Source organism: Antechinus flavipes, chromosome 5 (genome assembly GCF_016432865.1).
Source record: "Antechinus flavipes isolate AdamAnt ecotype Samford, QLD, Australia chromosome 5, AdamAnt_v2, whole genome shotgun sequence".
NCBI classification, from domain to species: domain Eukaryota; kingdom Metazoa; phylum Chordata; class Mammalia; order Dasyuromorphia; family Dasyuridae; genus Antechinus; species Antechinus flavipes.
In genome coordinates this window covers 109,267,531-109,290,663 of record NC_067402.1, presented here as the reverse complement: position 1 = coordinate 109,290,663, position 23,133 = coordinate 109,267,531, and the positions used below count along the sequence as shown (strand labels likewise).

At 35.4% G+C, this 23,133-nt stretch overlaps 1 protein-coding gene across 1 annotated transcript in view; it reads right to left on the bottom strand.

Annotated features, from left to right (window-relative positions):
* SLC35B4 (solute carrier family 35 member B4) overlaps positions 1-23,133 on the bottom strand; it is a 32,493-nt gene that overhangs the window by 4,676 nt on the left and 4,684 nt on the right. The window contains exons 2-8 of the mRNA XM_052001554.1: positions 15,595-15,708; positions 10,718-10,820; positions 8,540-8,589; positions 6,478-6,559; positions 6,071-6,131; positions 2,774-2,883; positions 1,224-1,299 (exon numbers count right to left, since the gene is read on the bottom strand). Of these exons, the coding sequence (XP_051857514.1) occupies positions 1,224-1,299; positions 2,774-2,883; positions 6,071-6,131; positions 6,478-6,559; positions 8,540-8,589; positions 10,718-10,820; positions 15,595-15,708 (596 nt within the window). The remainder of the gene's footprint in view (positions 1-1,223; positions 1,300-2,773; positions 2,884-6,070; positions 6,132-6,477; positions 6,560-8,539; positions 8,590-10,717; positions 10,821-15,594; positions 15,709-23,133) is intronic.

Below are 23,133 nucleotides of genomic sequence, written 5' to 3'. Positions count from 1 at the left end.
TTCTTCTCAATTCAGTAATTCTGAACCCCAGGAAGCTAAAATACAGACCTAATTCCCGTCCCTAGCTGCTGCTCTTCATTCCCACTCCCTTCGACCCACCTCCCTCCTACATTTCACTGCAGGTCTCACTACCTCTTCCACTTGATGCATAATAACAAATGTGCCTCTATCTCAAAACCTTTTCCTTCATATTCTGGTCCTCACTGAGATCTGGCTCCCTCACAATGATACTATTTCTGCCCATTTTTGCTAGGACTGGTTACATTGTCATTCAGAACCCCCTGCCTGCTACACACTGGTGAAAGAATTGTAACATGCTTTATTCCCCATTTCCATTTCTATTTGTACCACAATCAGCAGTTTTCTCCACACGGGGGGTCATGCTATTCAAATTTACCACTTAAGCCAGATCCTGGTAACTATGATGAATCAATCCCTTTTCTTCCTCCTGGGTCCCAGTTTCTCTCCTTTCCCAACTCCCGCTCTCATATTAGAGAACTTCAAAACAAATATAAAAACTTCCTCAGATATCCTAATTTTCTCGTTCAGTTTCCATGAGACTCTTATTATTCCACCTACTTCAAGTATTCTACTTCCTATATCATGAATACCAATTCCCTTATCCAACAGTAAATTTATCATTCTACCTTTTCTTCTCCTTTACTATACCTAACCTCTTCTTCACCATGACCTTCAATCTCACTGCCCCTCAGCTCTTTCTCATACCATCCTGCACTCTCCTTTCTTCCCTCAAGCCTTTGGAGAGCCAACTCTACACTATCCTTTATGCTTAAAGGATAAAGGCAAAGAATTATTTGCCTGCCTTGCCCTATAAGTGATCATGCCTAGGGTCTATGCCAAGCAACCTAAGCTTCTGAGATACTGTTTTGTATATAATCCTGCTTCCAATGTCCTGGCCACAGATGTCTTACTCTGGAACTGCATTGTTAAAAATATATTGATCAGGAGAGTGTTACTAATTTATCATATAAAGGATAAAAATTATACATAAGTGATGTAGAATATTTATTTCTGGTCATTATAATTTATTATTTGGCTTCATCATGCCTCTATCCTATTATTAAAAAGAAACCAGTATAGGTATTGAAATGTGTGGATATTGGCTTGTACCATGAAAAAATGGGGAAGGAATAAAATCCAGACCGTATCTCAAAAAATGCCAGTTATCTATTATATTAAAAATATTTCAGTCCCAAACTCACCAGATTTATTAAAAAGAAGTGCATGATTATAGATATCAGAAGCCAGGAAGATGAAGCCAGGGAGTGGCAAAGCATGCTACGGGAAGAAACAGAAATAGAGGTGAATTAAAATGCAATGATTTAAGACAATAATTACCAAAATGTTTCTATGAATTCCTAGAATATTTTGAGAGCTGTTGTTTATGCAAGATCAGTCCAGATATAGCAATTTCAATACGGAAAGCAATGATTAATTAATGTTTATTAAGTGATTTACATGTCTACATGATACTCCTAGACACTTTACATCATCTAAAGGACACAGTCCTTGAGCATAAAACAAATTAAGACACCAAAGACAAGACATTAAAACGGGAAAAAGGAATTCACAGGATTAGGAACTGGACCTCTGATGTCACTGGTACAGGGAACTCTGGGTGAAGTCCCACTAGCAATAAGGTGGCACCTTCATGCAACTTACAGCCCTAGAGAGTTGTCTATTCTAGAGCACTGAAAAGTTAAGTGAGTTGCTCAGAGTCAAATGGTCAGGTTGTGTCAGAGGTGGGACTTGAACTCAGGTCTTCTTAGCTTTGAGAGAGAACTCTGCTGCCTCTAATGAGAACCCATTTTCAAATAAATGCACACAAATACACATACATAATTTCATGTGTGCATATAACCACATGCTTCCATAACTATCTTTGTTTACTTTGTGTAAATGTCACGTATAAAACTGAATATGAACTCTAATAATTATAGAAAGTGAATAGAGGCAGGATGCAGGAAGGAGGGGAAATGAGACAAGGACAAACATTGGTTGGGGAAGATTGTGAGAGGGAGGGAGAAGGGTGAAAGAAAAGGCCTCATAAAGGCTGAAATGAAAATGTAAGAGAAGACAGGAGCTGCCTTCAAATGCCTCTCTCCAGCTGGTTGTCTATGACTTTGGACCAGGGAGCTAATGTCAAAGCCATCTACAAAGTGAGGGCGTGGGAAAGAGAGCAAGGGCCCCAAAGCTTGGAGATGGACAGGTAGGGCAGCAGGGGGCTCTCACCAAATGAGCCCCCCCCAAGCTCTCATTCCATTAAATTGCTCTTTGCACACTGCCCCTTGCTTTGCTTGGCCACCTTTTCCTATTGTGTCAGCTGACTTCTTTCCCCCTTTAGGTCTGCTCTTAACATTCACTTTAGTATTTCATCTGCACTGAAAAGCTGGCTTTGAAGGAAAAGGTCACTCTAAAGATTCTATGGTTGTAGTTATCAGTACACAAATGCTGAGATAAGTGCTTAATAAATGTTTATTGACTAGTTGACTGACGTGGTCAGCAGGGATTCTAATGAATATCAACATGATGCCCAGGCAGTTTAAGCAGACTTCCTTACCTCATGACAGATATGACACTGTTAGTAACAGCTTCCAATCTATGAGGTCCTCCTATACTTCATTAATTCAACAAACTGATCTGATCCATCAACCACACGGAAAGGGAGCTCTAGTTTTATTTGACGTGTCCCTTAGTGAGGGATACTACTCAGTCACTGAAATCTCTCCCAACAAGTCCAGCAGTTGCTTACATTATAATACAGAGCCTCCTTGGAATGTTTTCCAAATTGCTTATAGAGTGTCTCTTGAAAGATGCCCATCCTTGCTGACATCAGAAGGGCAAAGGTCAGGGCAGCGATCCCTGGAAAACAAACAAGAGTACTAACAACTCAGAACATTTAATCTCCAGAAATCGTAAGACATTCGGTCTTATCCTTATAAAAGAATGAATATAACAGACCCTTAAAAACTTAACTGTAGACTCTATAATTTCTTAGCTAAAAAGTAAACCAAATTTGTATTAGGAGTTAAAATTAATTACATTTCAAATTAATAAACAGTCTAAAGCAGGGGATGGGAGTCAAGTGTGCATAAACTGAGATCCTACCTATAATATTTTCTCAGTCACTTGGCAAAGTCACTTCAATTACCTGTACCTCCCAGCCTGACTTCAAACAAGGAAACCCAATGACACTGAGAAGAGCAATTAGTTTAAGATGTATAAATTCAGGTGAAAAAGGAAAGTACCACTTAGATGATGCATTTTCTGATTTAATTAAAAGTAATGTAAATGAAATAATATTTTTAAGGTGAATTGTCACCACCCAGATGATACATTTTTGGATTTAATTAAAAATAATGTAAATGATATTTTTTAAAGGTGAATTGTCAAAACACAATACAGGTAGAATTATTTTCTTCCAGTCCTAGCTTTATGCCTCATCTTCAGTCTGGCCATTTCTAATATAATCCTGCTTCTTCTAATATTACCTTCAAAAGTTGTAGCTAAGCTTCTGTCCCTTCATCATAAAATGAGGAACCAAAGGTAAAGTCTTAAAGAATTCTTCAGTTAACTATACAGGATCCACTGGTGCCTAAATTGCCACAGAAGTTCATAATGCCATTATAATCTATAGCCATATGGTTCCATTGGCTCAGAATTAGAGTTTTTAAAAAATTATTTCATCTGTGATATTATTTAGAACTTTATTAAATATTTTTTCTCTTCAGTGCATGGATTTGTATGCTAACACTAACTATATAACTGTCCTCTTATTTTTGATAGCAAATATCTGCAAGAAATTGAACATTTTGTAATTCTTCAGCATATCTAATTACATTGCTTTTTATGTTAATATGGTCTTCTCTTAAAAATGTCTCATTAGTAAGGAGACCAATCAAATTTGCTCATAACCACTTATGTTAAAATCAATTATTTAAATGCATATGGCATCATAACACTTTTCCAAATAGTCCAAGTCAATGGATTCTTTGTGCTTTCACCTTCATTTATTTTTCCCTCCCATGGTTATGGTTAGTGTGTATGGCATTCTTTTGTTTTGCTTTTGGGTTTTTTGTTTGTTTGTTTTAGCTTTGCATTATTTCATGAAAGTCCCCCAATTCCTTTGTATTCCTCATATTTTATCATACTAATGATACCATTATTTAACCATGATCTTGGGAGACTTGGACATTTAGGTTGCTTCCAGCTACAATCTGAAATTGTATAAAATCCTGAAATAATCTCCTCCAAAGAAAAGGGGTAAGGGAATGATGGATTTCTCCTAAAAGCTTTAACTCCTGTCTTAAGGAGTCTTTTTCAATGAATGAATAGTAATCAATTAGCTATACATCTTCATCTTGTAAACTTATTAGAAAAGAACATTAAAATTATAAATAGGATAAACTGCATAAACCTGTTGCAGAGCCTTATCAGATACAAGATCATTGCTTCAAGCTGAAGATGTTTTTTCTGATTTGAGGAATGCTGAGTGTACTTAATTGCTAAATGTGGAAACTGGGAAATGATAGATAATAACAATGCATAGCACTAAAACAGCATCTTTCATCTGAACAAGAAGACTGCCTATAAACATTACCTCATGTATCTTTCAAAGATTTCAGAGAAGTGGAAAGAGTCCCACTCTAGGTACAATAATTTTATTTTCTGCACTCAACTAAACAGGAGGAAGATATGGGATTCAAGAAATGTTATAGACTTAATGATTTAATAACTATCTAAATTCTTCTTTTAGATAGTCACAAGCTTCACTCTTATGATCCATTTGAGAATTTCCATAAAATAAAAGTCTAGCCTACTGGCCTATAAAGCATTCATTCTCCTCTCTACTTCTCTTATCTTCCTCTTTCCTTTTTCTGAAGTGAATGAAGTTTGTATTACTTCACTTGCAAAGTGTCACTTGCAAAGACAAGTTTCCCAAATTCAAGAGACTTACCAAGGAAAACACTAGTCTTGATTCATGTAGATTTAGAAAAGGAATAACTACAAATAGGAAGCATAATATATACCAATTATTCTCATCATCTTGCCATGTTCTTGAATACTTCTCAGACATAATCAAAAATAATGTTTTTCCTGTGTTCCACTACAGAAGCGGAAAAGAATTAAATGGTTTTTAATCAGTGACTCCAAGAAAATGCCAAAATACCCAATGGGGCTCAATCCATGGAGAGAATAAAGGAAACTTAAGAATTGGTCCCCTAAAAATTTAAAGAGTGATCTACTTCAAGAAAGTATCTCCATTTCATGAAAGGATCACACCCAAGGGCAGCTAGATGGTACAGTGGATAGTATACAGGACCAGAAAGCAGGAAGATCCGAATTCAAATCTGGACTCAGACACTTAAAACTTCTTAGCTGTGTCACCCTGGGCAAGTCACTTAACCCTAATTGTCTCAAAAGGAAAAAAAAAAAGTTCATACATTAAACTTGATACTGAAAAATGTCACTGAAAACAATTTTTCCTATCTCTCCCTCTGAACTTATAAACCCTCCCATACTAAATTAGTAACCAAGAGCAGCTTGAACAAAGTAATATGAAATTGTGAATCAGATTAGTGCTTGCTCATCTGGGTAACTGAGATGGTGAGGGAGCTAGGCTATCTCATAAAAAGACCAGTTCAAAGAACTAGGGACTGCTTAGTCTGGAGAAGGGAAAACTTGGGAGAAAGATGAATCTAGAGGGCGTGAAAGAAGGCTTAAATTCCTTATTTTACTTGATTTAAGAGAAAAGAATTAACTATGAACTCTGAGTGTTTGTAAAGTGTGTGTAAAGTATTCTGTAGAATGCCAATTACAATACATTTAAGGCACATGGTGAGCCCTATCTAAATGCTTGCTGTTGCTGCTATAGATTTCTTCTTTCTTAGATTTTCTTTCTTATTTCTTAGATGGTAATGGTCAGAAATATGTTATACTACTCCCAGATGTTTCCCCCTCTTTCCTGGAATAATTTGTTTATCAAAAGCTATCTGGCTAGAGACTTATCCTAAAGGAGAAAACAGCAAACAAAACAGTTAGTACTAACCTAGTAGCCACCACGCAAATGCCTGAAATCCTTCATTCTCACTCAAACTGGACTGGGATGCCTGGGAAACAAAACAAAACAAAACAAAAAAGAAAGAAAAGGGGTGGCGTTGGGGGAAGAGATATAGGAATTTAAAAAATATACACCAGGCAATTATTTTCAATTGTAATAGAAATATTTCTAAGTCAAACATATCCAATTCATTCATCTTAGAATGGTATATCTTTTTGTTGAACAAACACTTGGAAGAATTTTATTATTACATCCTTGGTAGGTCTGCCCCAATCCATAATATTAAGAAAAAATTTTGGGAAGATGCTTTAATCCAGGCCTAAGGTTCTTGACCTCAAGATTGGACATCTATCCATTACACCAAAAGGAAAAAGCATTACTAAACAAGTACTTACCACTTGTTTTGCAGACATAAAAGTACAGATAAAAATCCCCATAGACACCAGAGCAATGGAAGTATATTTGGACACACTGTATCTGTGCAAAGAACAAAAGTACTTCAAGGTTTCACATAATAATTTCCAATAGGTATTTCTAGTGTGCCACTGCTAAAGGCACAATTCACAAAGAGGTAACAAAAAGGAGGGGATCAGTTGCTAGTGCATTCCACATAAACATATTCAGGAATGCATGCATAAACACATTTCTTAAACACTCATCCCTCTTGCACCTATCCTAATTGATAGGACTTTAAACAAATCTACTCTGCTCTAAAGTCTCCCAAAGCATATTAGCAAATCTTAAATTGAATCTCCTGCTTCTTCTGGCTCTAGGAAGTATGGTACTGATGTTAGCAGGAAACACATTTGGTGTGAAGGAGAAAAAAAGATTGTCAGACCTATATGACCAATTTTAACTCTTAGAAAATAATTTCTTTCTTCTTCCCAGGATAGCTGGAAAGAGGTAAACAAAAAAAAGGCATTTCTAAGCAAACTCCCTTTAAAATCCTGGCCTGTCAGGCTAAAAATTAAACAATTAACAATTAACAAATTAATTAAACAATTAAGATGGTAGAAATATTTAACAATGACTGAAATAACTGAAGTTCTTAATGTGCTAAATGAAGTAGCAAAAGAGAACATAAGAAAATGATGTTGAGAACCCAGAGTTGATATCCATGCTAGAGGGAACACAATCTTTAAAATGATAGGGGTCATTTTATAAGATATTTCAGAAAGAGAAAGATGCCAAAAGAATTTTTTATAATGGGGTGAATGATTGAGAGATAGCAACATCTTCTGACCCACATGCCAACTTTTTCATTTTTTAAAACTATAAGAATGATTTATCCATGTATCAATACTTTTCCTGATAAAATTGTATTTAGGCAAGAGGCAGGATTTTGCAAATAATTTTTCCAATTTTATCTTTATAATCACACAATTAATTAAAAGACTCAGAATATAAGATTCTAAAATAGCCCAATATGATATTCTAAAATAGTCCAATATGATAATTCTTAAGTCCTTAAGTTTCTCAAAAAGTGGGCTGATTCCTGCATTCAGAATAAGCCTGAGTAATATATCACTATCTAAACTGCAACAACTCAGAAAGAATGAAATCAACTAGAATGCTACTTATTTGCTAACTATGCCTTAGAAAAAAATGACCTGTAGGGCTAGACCTGTGGGAAAGATTACTCTCTCTAAGACATAAACACTTATTACCTAAAAAGTCAAGGATCTTCCAATCTAAATCCAAATTATTATAGAATGATTTCCTATACTTTCCAATAAATAATAATTACTATTGAAAGATTTACATAGGTACACATTTCAAGTCAAGATGGGATTGCGGTCCACACAATGAGAAGGATAATCCTGAAGATGTCTTGAAATATATTATTAAATAAGTATCTCTATAATATTTAATAATTTGCTACTGAGACCTGGGAAAGACCTTAATTTAGAAAGGCCAAGGTCACCCACTTCATCCTGGGCTCCCATCAGTCATCTTGATTTCTGTCTTGCTACTAGATTCCAGTGACTCTGAAGAAGTGAGGTTGATGACTGCCCAGCTCTGTCTCAGTTATATCCAATTCATGAGAAAGTCAAGACATAACCCTTATGATTTCATTGCTCTTCAAGAACCTTTGCCTTTACTAGGAATTTCACTTTAAGCCACATAATTTTTCTTTATTATGAGTATTAAATATACCTAGATTAATAAATATAATTGGTCAGCACAGGATATGTAATCAGGTGCGTAAGTTCAGTAACAGCAAAGACCAGTTACTTTGACACAAAGAACCTGTTTTAATGGCCTCAAATTTTATCTATGACCCTAGTCAACTACTTTACAAATATGAAATCTTGATCACTGAAGGAACTTAGTATGAGGATGTAGATGACTCAGAAGGAATTCAATGCAATCAATGGAAAAGTAATTTAAATTGCAAATCTTTTTAATTTTGTACCGTATTATCACCTGTAAATATGGAAGGGAAATGCTACTTGCCTTTTCTTCAAAATGATAATGCCTAGAATCATATTGGCAATCAGAGAACCCTATAAAGAAAGAACAGTAACAAAGTCAATACACCAAAGGCAGAAAGCAGCAAAACTCAATTACAAAATGTAAAGAAAATGGGCTAGAAAGTTAAATGAAGTTAATGAGGCTCAACTACTGGAACATGGCAAAAATAGTTTTTAGTCACAAAGTAAACAATTATTGGAAATATTGAAACCACTGAAGGTCATGGTGCTACTACTGAAGATGGTGATGGAAAAGTACAAGTAATAAATCATTTGTACAAGAGGATAGGGAGAACATATATAAATTCAAAGGCTTCGTGTGAACAAAGAATTCATTTTTCTTTTCTATCAAACTTTTAATAAAAGCTAGGAGTACATGTAGAATTTAAAAGCATTCAAGTATCAATGAAAGAAAGATAAGTCTTTATATATCAAATTTCTGATAAAAGTTTGTTAGTTAAGACCTATAAACATTAATAGATATATGTAATCAAAAGTCATTCTCCAATAGATAATGGTCAAAGGATATGAATAGTTTGCAAAAAACATGCAAGCTATTAATAGTCATATGAAAAAATACCACAAAGCACTAATAATTAAGAAAAATGCAAATGAAAATACCACCTCCTCACCCCCAAGGTTTCACCTCATGTTCTGCACATTGACAAAGATAACAAAAGATGGAAATAATTAATGTTAGGGAAGGGAAGTTGTGGGTACTTTGGGGGTGGAGATGTGAATCAGTACAACCATATTGGATAGCAATTTGGAATTGTGCAAATAAAATAACTAAAATGTCCATACTCTTTAATCCAGATAATCTACTACTAGGTTTATGCCTCATTGAGGCCTCTAATAAGAGCACAGTCTCCATACATACCAAAATTTTATAGCAGTGATAACAAAGAATTATTAACAAAATAAATGTCAATGAACTGAGTAATAACTAAACAAATTATGATACATGCATACCACAGAATATTGCTGTATTATAAGAAATGACAACTATGAATACAAAGTATGAAAAGTCATATGAATTGATACAGTAAAAAACACACTGGCACAAAAGAAAATAAAACGTTAATTAATGCAAGATTACAAAGAGTGAGCAGAGCTCCAAAGAAGGAATATGAGAAGGCATATCTACTTCACCCCTTTGCAGAAGAGAGAGGTCATGAATGTGATACCTTAATAGATTTCAGCCTTTTGCAATGTGTTTTTTCCCCTTTTTTTTCCCCCATTTAAAAAAGATTTATTTATATGAAATGAATCTCTGGGAGGGAAAGTGGAAATGATACTAGGAAAAATTATGATGCTACCAAATAAACTCAATAAATATACTTTAAAAAGACAGGCCCAAAATGTCTCTTCTCTGAAAAATTATAAGCAATCAAAAAGTGTTCATTGGAGTATCTATAACATGCCTACCATATGAAGAAGTATACAAGTTACAAAAAATAGGAACCAATAATTGGAAAGTAGTTTTGGGAATAGCAAATTCAATCTCAAAAGGATTCCAGGCAATACAAGTTTGCCTATACTTCCCACTATAAACTGTACATCCTTTGGCAGTCCTCATTAACCAAATCCAATTTTTCACAGCTCTTCTCTGAAGCCTTTGCCTCTGTTGATATATATTCCACATAGACATTTCATATACAAGAGACACAAAAGGTGGGACCTGCTATAGAAATACTAGTGCTCTTGTAATAAAATGTGCTTTTAATTACCTCAAATCACAGATTTAAAAAAAAAACTTAATAAAAGAAAAATAAATAAATTAGGACTGGGATAACATTAAGTTTTCTTATGAAATCAACTATAAGTTAAGATGAAAATCAATTTTTTTAGAGATAATTTTATTTTGCTTTATTAAATACTTGAACATTTAACTCAAGAAAAACACTGAGAAAAAAGAAATAAAGGCAAAGAAAAAAAAACTCCTTTTGCCTTGTTACTAAGATAACCAACCATGTATTCATAATATGGTAAAGATCAACTTCTACATTCATCAGATCCATTTTCACATGAAACCCATCAAAATGAACTCCATCCATACTCTTGTTATATCATATATATATGTTATAGCATAAAACATTAAAACTCTTTTTTTTTTTTTAAACAGGAGTAAATACAATTCAGTGGTCCAGATAGCACTTACTGATCTAAATATCATATGCAGAGGCATGGCAATGTTGAGATTTAGAGCATAATTATTCACCACACTGACAGTAAAAAACATCGTCACCATGATGGCATAATACCTGCAACAAAAATAAAACAGCATATCACAGAGAATCTACTATTTTTAAAAACAATCATTTTAGAAGATATATTTCTAGAAAAGCTATAAAAATTATGTACATAGGTATAAAAGTCATTACTATTATCATCAAATAATGATAACATCATCTTTTTGCTTCTGTCAATAGAACTCATCATATTCTCTACCCCTTCATCTTCTAAATTTTCTTCTTATTGCCAAGGGCACTACCATTCTCCCAGTCACTTAGGCTTCCAACTTAGATGCTGTTCTCTTCTCCATTCTCTCACTCAGTGCATGTATCCAATATGTTGTCACGTCTTGTCACTGTTGTGTACGATTCTCTTCTCCCTTCTCTTTAGCTCATACAGCTGGTGGAGGCACTCATCACTTCACTCTTGGACTACTGCAAAAACCTTTTGATTGGTCTCCCTTCTTCAAATTTCTCCCTACTCCCATTCCTCTTCCCTTCAGCTGCCAAAGTGATTTCCCTAAAGCACAGATCTGAACATGTCACTCCACTAAACCCCTTTCCAGTGACATTCTGCTGCCTATAGGATCAAAGATAAAATCTTCTGTTTGGTACTGAAAATCTTTCACAACTTGTCTTCCTATCACTTCCAAGATCAAAAATAAAATCCTACTTTTCATTCATTCTACCATTCCCCTCTTACCAGTTTTCTTATATTGCCCCACATGTTCTGTGATTAAATGACATTGGTCTCCTAGAAGTTCCTTGAACAAAATTCTCCACATGCCTGGCTCAAGGGATTTTTGCTGGTTGTCCCATAAGCATAAAATGCTCTCCTTTCTCACCTCTCTTGCCTTCGGGCTGATTCATATATTAGTATGTCCTCCCCTCCTCATCTCCACCTCTTGGTTTCCTTCAAGATTCAGCTTAAATCCCACCTTTTTTAAAAAACTCTTCCCAGTCTCTCTCCATCCCACTAGTGCTTTTCCCTTTAAGACTACCTTTCATTTATATTGGATAGATCTGGACGTACAATTTTTTGTACTTTGTGCCCTCCAGGGCAAGAGTAAGAAATATATTTTTGCTTTTCTTTGTAATCCCAAAACACAGTGCTATAGAAAGATAATATATTCCCATTTGAACTGAGGAAAACAGTTCAATATGGTCTCAGAAACTTACCAATTCTGTTACCCAAGCCAAATCACTTAACTGATGTCTGCCTCAGTTTCCTCAATTGTAAAATGGGAATAATAGCACCTATCTCACAGGACTACTGTGAGAATCAAATATATTGATATTTCTAAAGCATTTAGCATAAAAGTTGGTACACAAGACGCACTTAATAAATGTTTGTCTCCTTTTCTTCCTTTGCCAATCTTAATTCCTTTATAGACTTAAAGAGTATTAATAGTACAAGTATAATAATGCAAAAGATGACATTTATTAACATTTCAAATATTTCTTTCTTCACACCAGTCTAGCCAAAATTTCCCATTGTTAAGTGGTAACCTGGCAACCATGAATTTAAAACTCCAACTTTATACTGAGAATAATGATACATTTATATTTTAGACCTCTCAGAATATTTTCATATAAATCCACAAAGAAGATGCATTCCTATGACATATTTCTTAGTTAAAAATTTTAGAAACTGGAGGACCAATGGAAATAGAAGCATATGCAGGAATATCATATACACAGGATTAAAAGCACTGTATGCTTAAAAAAAAATCAACAATTAAAAAACATAGCAAATGAGTTAGAAAATATTAACATTTTCTAACAATACAATAAAAGTGCTTTCTGTTTGAAGTGGGTAGTGTAAATACTCTTGTTCCATTTTGCCAATGAAAAAGATAAGGCTCACTTAGGGTACCTGAGTGCTCAGTTGCTCTCTGCTATGAGAGCTGGTGCTGGGATTCAAATTCCAAGTTTTCTGACACCAGCTCCCAGGTCCTTCCATTCTTGTCTGTCATCCCTAGCTAGTTGGCAGGATTGAATAAGACATGGCCATTTCTTAAATGATAGTGCCATTCTACTTCAGCATCACAAATTTGCAGTGGAAAGGGAAAGAAAAAAAGATGACTACAGTATTAGTAACGTAAGTTCAAAAAGGATTCTTCATGAAAATTTCTATGTAACACCAATCAAACTAAATTTTAACTTTCAAACTTGAATGTGATCATCTTAAAAGCATCATCTTAAAAGCATCTTTTCTTTCCTTCTCTCTGCCTCTGCCTCTCTCTCCCCGTTTCCCTGTCTCTCTCTCTTTCTCTCTCTCTCTCTCTCTCTCTCTCTCTCTCTCTCTCTCTCTCTATCTATCTCACACACACACACACACACACACACACACACACACACACAAAATAATCCAGTGACAACTCCCTATATAGAACATTAAGAATTAAATGCATTTCCCTTCTATTTTGGTCTGGCTGCGAGTTTTCAGATAAATTGTTGAATACATAAGTGACTCTCTTCCCTTTGGCCTACTTTATTGAAAGTTTTGTAAATATTTTAAATTTGGACTAGTGGCTCTGGTCACTGCTCTGGAGTTAAAACAAGTTTCAACTTAAGTTTGCTATACATTTATCCAAATAAATCCTACCTACTTTTAATTTCTGCTTTTCTTCCTTTTTAGTAGGGAGTAAAAAATCCCAATCTACCAAACTCCATCTGAAAATAGGCAAATTAGAATGTTAAGCTGACCTTATGCTAATTAAAATTTTTTAAAATTGGTGCTGCTATATGTTCTAAGGGGAGGCAGAAGACATTTTAATTGATAGTGTACCCCAAGATTCTGTTCTGGGTCCTCTTTTATTTAATTTATATAGTCTCTCACTTGGTGATCTTCTTAGTCTTCATGGGTTCAATTATCATCTCTCCACATATGATTCCTAGATCTAGTATCTAGCACTAGTCCCTCTCCTGAATGGCAGTCTGATATTACCAACTCCCTACTACATTTTGAACTGAATGACCCAAAGAAATTTCGAAGTCAACATGTTCAAAAATAAGCTTACTATCTTTCCCTCCAAATATCCCCCTCTTTTTAAACTTGCTTATTCCTTTTAAAGGCTCTTCTAATCATGCAGATTCAAAGTTATCTTCAACTCCTTCCTCTCACTCTTTCATATTCAATCAACTTCCCAGCATTTCTCATCTGTGTCACCACTTTCCATTCACACATTCAGATCTCATATTTCACATAGACATTGGTCTATTGGTAAGCAGCCTTCTCATTGGCCTCTGTGTCTCCAGTTTCTTCTCACCACAATCACAAAGTGATCTTCCCCCCAAAGAGATACTAAAGAAGGGAAAGGGACCTGTTTGTGCCAAAATGGTTGTGGCAGCCCTGTTTGTAGTGGCTAGAAGCTGGAAAATGAATGGATGCCCATCAATTGGAGAATGGTTGAGTAAATTGTGGTATATGAACGTTACGGAATATTATTGTTCTGTAAGGAATGACCAGCAAGATGAATACAGAGAGGACTGGCGAGACTTACATGAACTGATACTAAGTGAAATGAGCAGAACCAGGAGATCATTATATACCTCAACAATGATACTGTTTGAGGATGTATTCTGATGAAGTGGATCTCTTCGATAAAGAGAGCTAATTCAGTTTCAATTGCTCAAAGATGGGCAGAAGCAGCTACACCCAAAGAAAGAACACTGGGAGATGAATATAAACTGCTTGCATTTTTGTTTTTCCTCCCAGATTATTTATACCTTCTGAATTCAATTCTCCCTGTGCAACAAGAAAACTGTTCGGTTCTGCACACGTATATTGTATCCAGGATATAATGTAACCTATTCAACATGTAAAGGATTGCTTGCCATCTGGGGGAGGGAGTGGAAGGAGGGAGGGAAAAAATCGGAACAGAAGTGAATGCAAGGGATAATGTTGTAAAAAATTACCCTGGCATGAGTTCTATCAATAAAAAGTTATTTTAAAAAAAAGTGATCTTCCTAAAGTATTAGTATGACTATGTCACTAATCAAACTCTAGTGATTCTGTAACACCTCCAGGATCAAATATAAAGTCCTCTATTTAGTATTTAAAAGCTCTTTACAACTGGGATCCTTTCTATCTTTCCAATCTTCTCTTCTATACACTCTATGACCTGGCTATAAAAGTCTACTTGCTGTTCCTTGAACACAACAGTCTACTTCAGTAACTTAGCATTAGCTAAATTCTTCATGTCTAAAACACTTTGCCTCCTCACTTATGGCTCTTAGAAATCTGGACTTCCATTAAGACACAGCTAAAATGACGCTGGGTACAGAAAGGCTCTCCTGATTTCTTCCTGTCTCCAGCTTTTTGAGCCTTCTCTATTAAGGTCATTTCCCATCTTTGTAGAGGGACAGTTACATAGCTACCATGCTTAGGCCCTGGATGGATACTAATGAGTGCTAGCAGATGTTTACGAGGGCCAATGCTGAAATTAAGAGAAACTTGAACAAAGAGGTTCAAAGTCACTTTGGACTTACCATGGGAAAGCCATTTGTCTCCTTGGAGCTTCAGTTTTCTCATATATACAGATAATAATATTTGTACTACCTAGGTTACTGTGATTCTTAAACAACATAAAGTATCTGATGCTTTTAAAATCTAAAAGTGCTGTAAAAATATTATACATTATTAAGTACTTTGTACAGTTTCAAAACTCTCCAAAATTCAGAAAAATGGGCAATTTCACAGATGTCTTTGACACAAATTAAGGAAGTTTCTACATTTAGTTACAAGAGATGCCTTCACATATTTTATAAAAGCAAAATAAGAAAAATTTAATTTCCATACCTTATTGGAATAGCAGGCTTCTTCCTTCCCAAGTTAGCTTCAAAGATAAAGCCTTCCACTGCTATAAATAAAAACTGTGCAAATGTCACAATGTTCCCACATCCTGGATGCCTCCTGAATAGTGGGTAGGAAAGGGGGGGGGGGGGAAGAAAATAAGAGAATTGAGAACAAGGTCATTTATATGACACAAGGCAACTTGATGATTCCAAAATACAGAGAATAAATTTGTATAACATATTATCTCCTTTATCTATGTTTTCGGAGAAAAAAAAGCCTTTATACAGACTCTATCCTAACAAAAATCCTGAAAATTCCCCCTTTATCCTTCCATTCTTGCTATCACACTATATCTCTTCTGTCTTTTGTGTCTATTTCTACCTTTTGTCCTCACTCTAAGCCACTTACATTCTGGCTTCTAACCTTAACTTTCCATCCAAACTATTCTCTCTAAAGTTAACAGTGATTTCTTTTTCGTCAAATTCAATGACCTTTTCTCAATCATCAATTCTTTGATCTTCTGACAGTCCCTGAAGCTGTTGATCTCTCCTCAATAATCTCTTTTGGAACACCATTGTCTCCTAGTTTTCATTCTACCTATCTGATTATTCCTTTTTTCTCTTTTGCTGAATCTTCTTCCACATTACAGCCTCCAAGTTACCTCAGGGTTCTGAGGGGGCAGATTCCCCCTGTATTACTTCACTTGGTAATCTCATCAGTTCTTATTGACTTAATTACCATCTCCATGCTGCTGACTCTTAAACATATCTTTCTTGCCCCAGTCTTTCTGCTGACCTCCAATCTCAAATCATTAAATACCTTTCAGACATCTGAAATGGATGTCCAGTAAACATCTTATACTCCATATGTCCAAAACAGAACTTATCTTTCCCCAAAAGCCTCCTCTCTCTCCTACTTCCCCAATTACAAAAGAAGGCAACACTAGTCTCCTAGTCCTTTGGGTTCACAACCTGAGAGTCATATTGGACAACATTCAATCTGTTGTCAAGACCTCACTATCTCACTCTCTCAAATATTCTTCCTTCTTTACTCTCACACTGCCAGCATTCTGGTACAGGCCTTCATCATCTCATATCTGCATTATTGTAATAATTGGCTCATGGATCTGCTGCCTCAAGTTTTTCTTCACTCCAACCCATTTTCCAATATAGTTACTAAAGTGATTTTCCTAAAGTTTAGGTCCAATGATGTCATCCCATTCTATTCAAACTATTTGGTTTCCTCTTGTATCCAAGATCAAATACAAAATGCTCTCTATTTGACATGCAATGCCCTTCATAACCTAGTCCCTGCTTTCTTTTCCAATCTTCTTATATCTTACTCCCAATACACACTTTTTGATTCACTAACTCTAGCCTCTTGTTTGTTACACAAAGACAATCCATCTTTTAGTTATGAGCATTTTCTCTGGCTGTTCCCCATGCCTAGAATGTTCTTCCTCCTCTGCTCTGATTACTAGCCTCCCTGGCTTCTTTTAAGACCTAACTTTAGTTATCTTATCAATCTTCCACAGGAAGCTTTCCCAACTTCTCTTTATCTTAGTACCTTCTCTCTACTGTTTCCTATTTATCCTATATATTAGCTTCCTTTAGATATACTTATTTAAACATCTCTCCATTAGACTCTAATCTCCTTGAAGTTAGGGACATTTTTGCTTCTTTTTGTAGTAGGCACATAATTTTTAGGAAAGGGCAAATAATTTAACCTAAATGGAATAGTTGGCTATTAAGAATTATATAGGGTTCTATACCTATATATATAGGCATATCTACTTTTCTATGATAAATCTCTTAAATATGTCTATTAGGGAATCAATAAGATAAGTTGTGATTCTAAACAAGCTTAAATTACTGCTACAGTTGTCAGGATACTATTTATCAGGTAGCAATCCATTTCAAGTTCTTCCATGTAAGAACTTTATTAGAATTATTATAAAAAACATATTTTGGTAAGGACATTTACCTGAGGATTAGCTTCTTTTTAACTTTTAATCCCCATGGTCCAGAATCCCACCTCAAGGCAAAATGTGGAGAGTTCTTACAGAGTACTCTTTTTTTGTGTGTGTACTCCCACTCAGAATTCCTTGGAGAACATCAGATTTTGCTCATTTTACTCCCATAAAGGTTTCCCTTGGAAACATCAGAATAGCAGATTAAAAACTCCACAAAAGTACTCAGAATAATTCTGTGTGTGTGTGTGTGTGTGTGTGTGTGTGTGTGTGTGTGTGTGTGTAGGTTAGGTTTGGGTTTTTTTGACCTTTCAGAACATATAAAACATATTTTGTATCCCACAAATATTTAAGGCAACTCTCCTTTTTTCCATTGAATCCCACCTTCTCGTAGTATTAGCATTACCCTATGGTTGACAAAGCTTCCCTAAAAGGGAACCGTATTTGGGGTTATCTGTGTGCCAATCTTTCATTCTCTAGCTGGCCTATATTCCATACTTATGGTACTCCATACTTGGGCTCCTGGGTGTTGGAATCTTTACAAACTGCTAACTAATTAGAGTTGATCTAATCTTACAAGAAGATGTTTTGGGCAGAACCTGAAACAAGGTACTAAGTGGAACTAATTAGTACAATGCTTGTGTTTGCACCTTTACTCATTGGAGTTCACAAGTATGCCAGCTTCACAAAGTAAACTTTGTAACTTTGGGAATTCACACTTCCCTTGAAGCTCTTTGGGCCAGAGAGCACTATGGGAGAAAACCCACAATCCCTCTCTTGAAGGAGCATAAATAGAGCTTCAATGGGCCAGTCAAAGAAGTTTTTCAGAGTGAAGAAGCTACAGGTCGAGATTTCAGCGGAATTACGCCAAAAGCCCTCTCTCCGAGGCAAGGCAGAATATTTTCCACTCGGCTGGCTGGTGGCAGAAGAAGAGTTTTCAGAGGAAGAAGCTACGAGTCGAGAGTTCAGTGAACAACCAGATTCATCTTCATCTCACACCACTGTGGTAGGTGGCTGGGCTCCTGCACGCCCCCCACTGAGACCAAGCTGGTCTGAAAGACTCATTAGAAAGCTAGCTGAGCCCCAAGTGAAGGAAACAAGAGATTCATTCCATCTCTGTGCTGGTTGGAGGCAGAAGAAAGCAGAGGCAGAGGCTGAAGGACCAGACATTTGGATTTGGCAACATTTGGAGGGAGCTCTTGAAACCAAGCAGAGAGATAGACCTCTAAACTAACCGGGCTATATTGGAGATAATAAAAGATCTGAACTTTTATCACCTGGCTATGTTTTGAGAAGAAAAAGCTCACCGCATTTTGGCGCCCGAACAGGGACCGACAAAATCCTGATTCCAGGGAAGGCACCCAGAGAGAACTTTTATAATATTTTATAGAAGAACAAGAACCCAACATTTGAACTCCCAACACCTGTGGAAGGGAATTTGACTCTTAGGGTAGGAAAAGACAACTCCTTTACATAAATCCAGACAATCCAAATAACACATAGCCAAAGTGAAGTAGAAGATTCAAATTGTTCTTCCAAATGGTAGATTTTCCCTGACTATACCTGCTTAGTCCTAGAACTAAAATATTTGTCCTGAGAACTTGAGTACTCTCTAGAACTCTCCTCTCTTAAAAAGATTAGGTCTTGGGTCCATGAATTTTGGCCATGCTTCTCTCCTGGGCCTATACAATTTCCTCTCCACAAATCTTATTCCTACCCTTCTATTGCCTATTCATGGCTTTCACTTTTAAGGCTAAGAAGCTCTTTGGGAAGCACTACCTGGACAATCAAGTTTAAGAACTCAAATTCACTCCCTGTGTACAGTCCCATTCTCAGCTCTGGTCTTTCTCTATACTCAATTCTGATCTGTGTAACTTTTTTTCTTTTTAAGCCATTCTAGGAGTTTGGCTCATATTAACAACAGACAATATTTAATCATTCCCAAATAACATGATTCAATCATTCCCCCTGGTGCTTCCTATACATGAATTCTCTTATTGATGCTCATGTTTCATCAAAAAGGCATAAACAAAATTCTAAAATATTATGTGTTTATGGGAATATGCAAATCTCTCTTAGGTAGACATCTTCAAAATCAAAATAATCTTAATAAGTCTCAATCTTTTAACTTTGTTAAGTTGGTCCAATCAATAGATACCAACCCTCAGGATGACCTGAATTCAAATTGAGTTTCAGACACTTAACAGGTCCTAGCTGTGTGACCCTAGGCAAGTCACTTAACCCCAATTGCCTCAGGGGGAAAAATTCACTCTTTTCATTATGTCTATGAACATAACATTTTTCATGTCCTCTTGCCTAACCCACTTATCATTATATAAATGCAAAGAGTCAAGTGAGACAGGATAGTAATAGGATAGCAACTCATGCAAAGAACACAGCCCATAAATGCAGGCAACTGATGGGTGCAGCAACTATGATAGGAGCTCAAGCAATGAACAGGAAGAGCCTGTTCTTTCATTATCACCACAAAAGAAATGGAAGAACAGACTACTGTCTCCAACAAAAGCCTGTCCCTGCCAAACTGAAAGGCACATAGAAGAACCTTATCACCCCAGAAACCCACTAGTTCACTGGCCAAATTTTACTATCTATCCTAGAAATCATTCTATAGATGCACTAAGATATGATATAGGCAGTGAGAGGAAATGATCAGTTTTGTAAACTGATAATATATTTATATATAATATGTATATAAACCGATAATTTATAACTGATAAGTAAAATTATATATTGAAGGAAATGAATATTGTAAAATGTAATAATAAGAAATTTGTATAATTTATATGCTCAAGTTAAAAGGTAGTTGGGCCATGAAGGAGATTTTTCAAAGGATTTTAGACAAGTTATTTTATATATTAAGGGACACACAAAACCACCAGATTGGGGGGGGGGAGTAATGAATTTTAATCATAGTCAATGATTCTATGAACATTTCAAAAGAGAAATGTGATCATTCGAGAATCTGAGAGTTATGATGCTTAAATCGTAGATAAAGATAAATCAAGGATGATTCTAGCTTAATAAAAGAGTATTTTATTTCATAAAGTAATACCTCTAAGATTATTTTATATATCAAGTTTCCTGAGCACATATGTGATTCAGCTTACAGAAGTTCTCTTTATGAGTTTTATAGAGATCATTATGGTCCAGGTGGGGGATTGAAATAGATGACTTCTAAAATCCCTTCTATCTTAAAGATACTACAAATCCTAACACACCTTACCTTAAAATAAAACATTTGTGCTTGGCAATGTTAATTTCTTTTTTTTTAGAAAATAATTTTCTATTTTTTTTGCTTTTATATAAATTACATTTCTTACTATGGTTCCTCCTCTATCCTCTCCCAGAAAACATTTTACAATTTTTAAAAAATGCCCCAAACCAAGCAATAAATCAAAAAATTTCTGATATTATATAGCATTCCACACCATGGTTCCTTATCTCTGCCAAAAGAGTGCTGAAATGTCTTCTTACATCTCTTCTTTGGGGCCAAATTTGGACATTAAAATTTCATAGCATTGCTTGTTCTGTCATTGTTCTTTGCTTTAATACTATTGTAGTCACTGTTTTCCTGATTCTATTTACTTCACTTTCATCAGCTCATGTAAGTCTAAGGTGCTTCTCAGTAGTCATATCTTAATAGTACTGCAATATTACATTAAATAAAATGTATCTATTATTCAATCATCAGGCATCTATTTTGTTTCCAGTTCTTTTCTAGTACAAAAACGGGCTGCTATACTCTGGTGAATAAAGGGCCTTTCTTTGTGTTACTGACCTCTTGGGGGTCAGTATTTTTGTTCCATAAAAATTTTGAATTCCAAAGGGCACAAGGTGATTTACTGATATTTAACCCTTTAAAATGGTAACCCAACTCTCTTTTCTTTATAGGCCAATATTTTCCTGGATTTTGTTCCTCAGTAAGAATTACTAACAAAAATAATTTTTAAAATTCTCAAACAAATCTTTATCAATTAGTTTTGCTAAAAATAGAGTGAAAAACTAGAAGTTTAAGTACTTAGAAAAATGAGTTAAGTACTCAAATTGTTATAGTTTTAAGATAAGGATTTCAGAAAGCAAGTTATGGTTCTCATATTTCTTATTTTAAATTGAGAAAAAAGTCCTTATCTGATTCACCCTCAATGTCTCTGGTTCTAAGCTACCCAGAAAAGAAGATTTAAATCCCTTAATACTATCATATCCAATTCTTGGTTCATAGTGAAAGAGAAACATAATCTAGTTGCTGGCAGAGGTATAAAAAATTTTAGGTCTGGAAGGGACTTTACCAAGAGTTAACTTTTCTGCTCTGACAATCTGGAGAAAGCTATGGATCTCCTTTCAGAATACTGTTTTTAAATGTTTTTAAATACACAGAATTACAAAGGAAACTAATCATAATTAAAGATGGAATTTTCCCCCTCCCTTTTCAGGTTCACACATTCTCTAAACATGCCCATGTCCCATCCTGAAAATTCCCCTGAATTCCCATCTCCCAAAATTTATACATTGACTCTTTAGAGAGCTATTGACCTAATGTTAAGTACACCCAATTTAGAGCACCAAACTTGCTTGAAGTTCTGAAGACCTGAATTCAAATCCAGCCTCAGACACCTGACACTAGCTGTGTGATTTGGGCAAGTTGCTTAATCCCAGTTGCTTTAAAAAACAAAAACAAAAACAAGAAGCCAAAAAACACCTGATCTAAGTCTCCTTTTTTCTCTCAATCTCTAGAGCAACTGTAAAACCTGCTCCAGTAGGACATGGTTATGACTGGTATGAACTCAGCTAACTTTATGGTATCTATACCCAATATGTTCTTCAAAGTGCACTTTTAAGTGTCATCTCTGTGATTCTCCCTGCCCCAAACCAGAAATGATGTCTATTTTCTAGGGCTTTCTGCATTTATCTGTACTGTGTAACTATCATATAATCAATGAGGTCTTGTTTTCTGATTAATATGTGTATAACTTGTCTCAAATAGATTGTGAATGCTTTGTAGGGATTGTTTTATACTTTTTACATGCAAGACACATGTTAAATTACTTATTTTATTACTTGGGACAAGCCATTTTTAAAATGGCTTAAATAATGAAATAATAAACTAAACAGTTCAGAAGTAGCAGTGTGGTGCAATTATAAAACTCTCATGGGGATGGAAGAACATGAAATAAGGTATGGCCAGTCATAAGGAATGGCCATCTAAGATCATCATAGATACTAAGTCTTCTATGGGAAGCCAGGCATCTATAAGTTTGAGAAGATGGAATGAGTGTTGAGAGTAAGAGTTAAAAAATGAAAGGAAATTTATTATAAAATGGAGTTTCTGAAGGCCCAAATGAAAAACTACATGGGATTCAGGAAGAGGGATATTAAATTGGGTAGGGGCACAGAGTGATGTGGAAATAGGGATTTTTGCTTGCACAGACTACAACTATTAATCGAAGAAATGTGGTGGCAGTTGCTAGTCAAGGTAAGTACCAATTAACTAGAGTTCCCATTCTCAAAGTTCTAGAAGAAAATATGATGTCATTGGGCTAGGCTGCATGAAATGC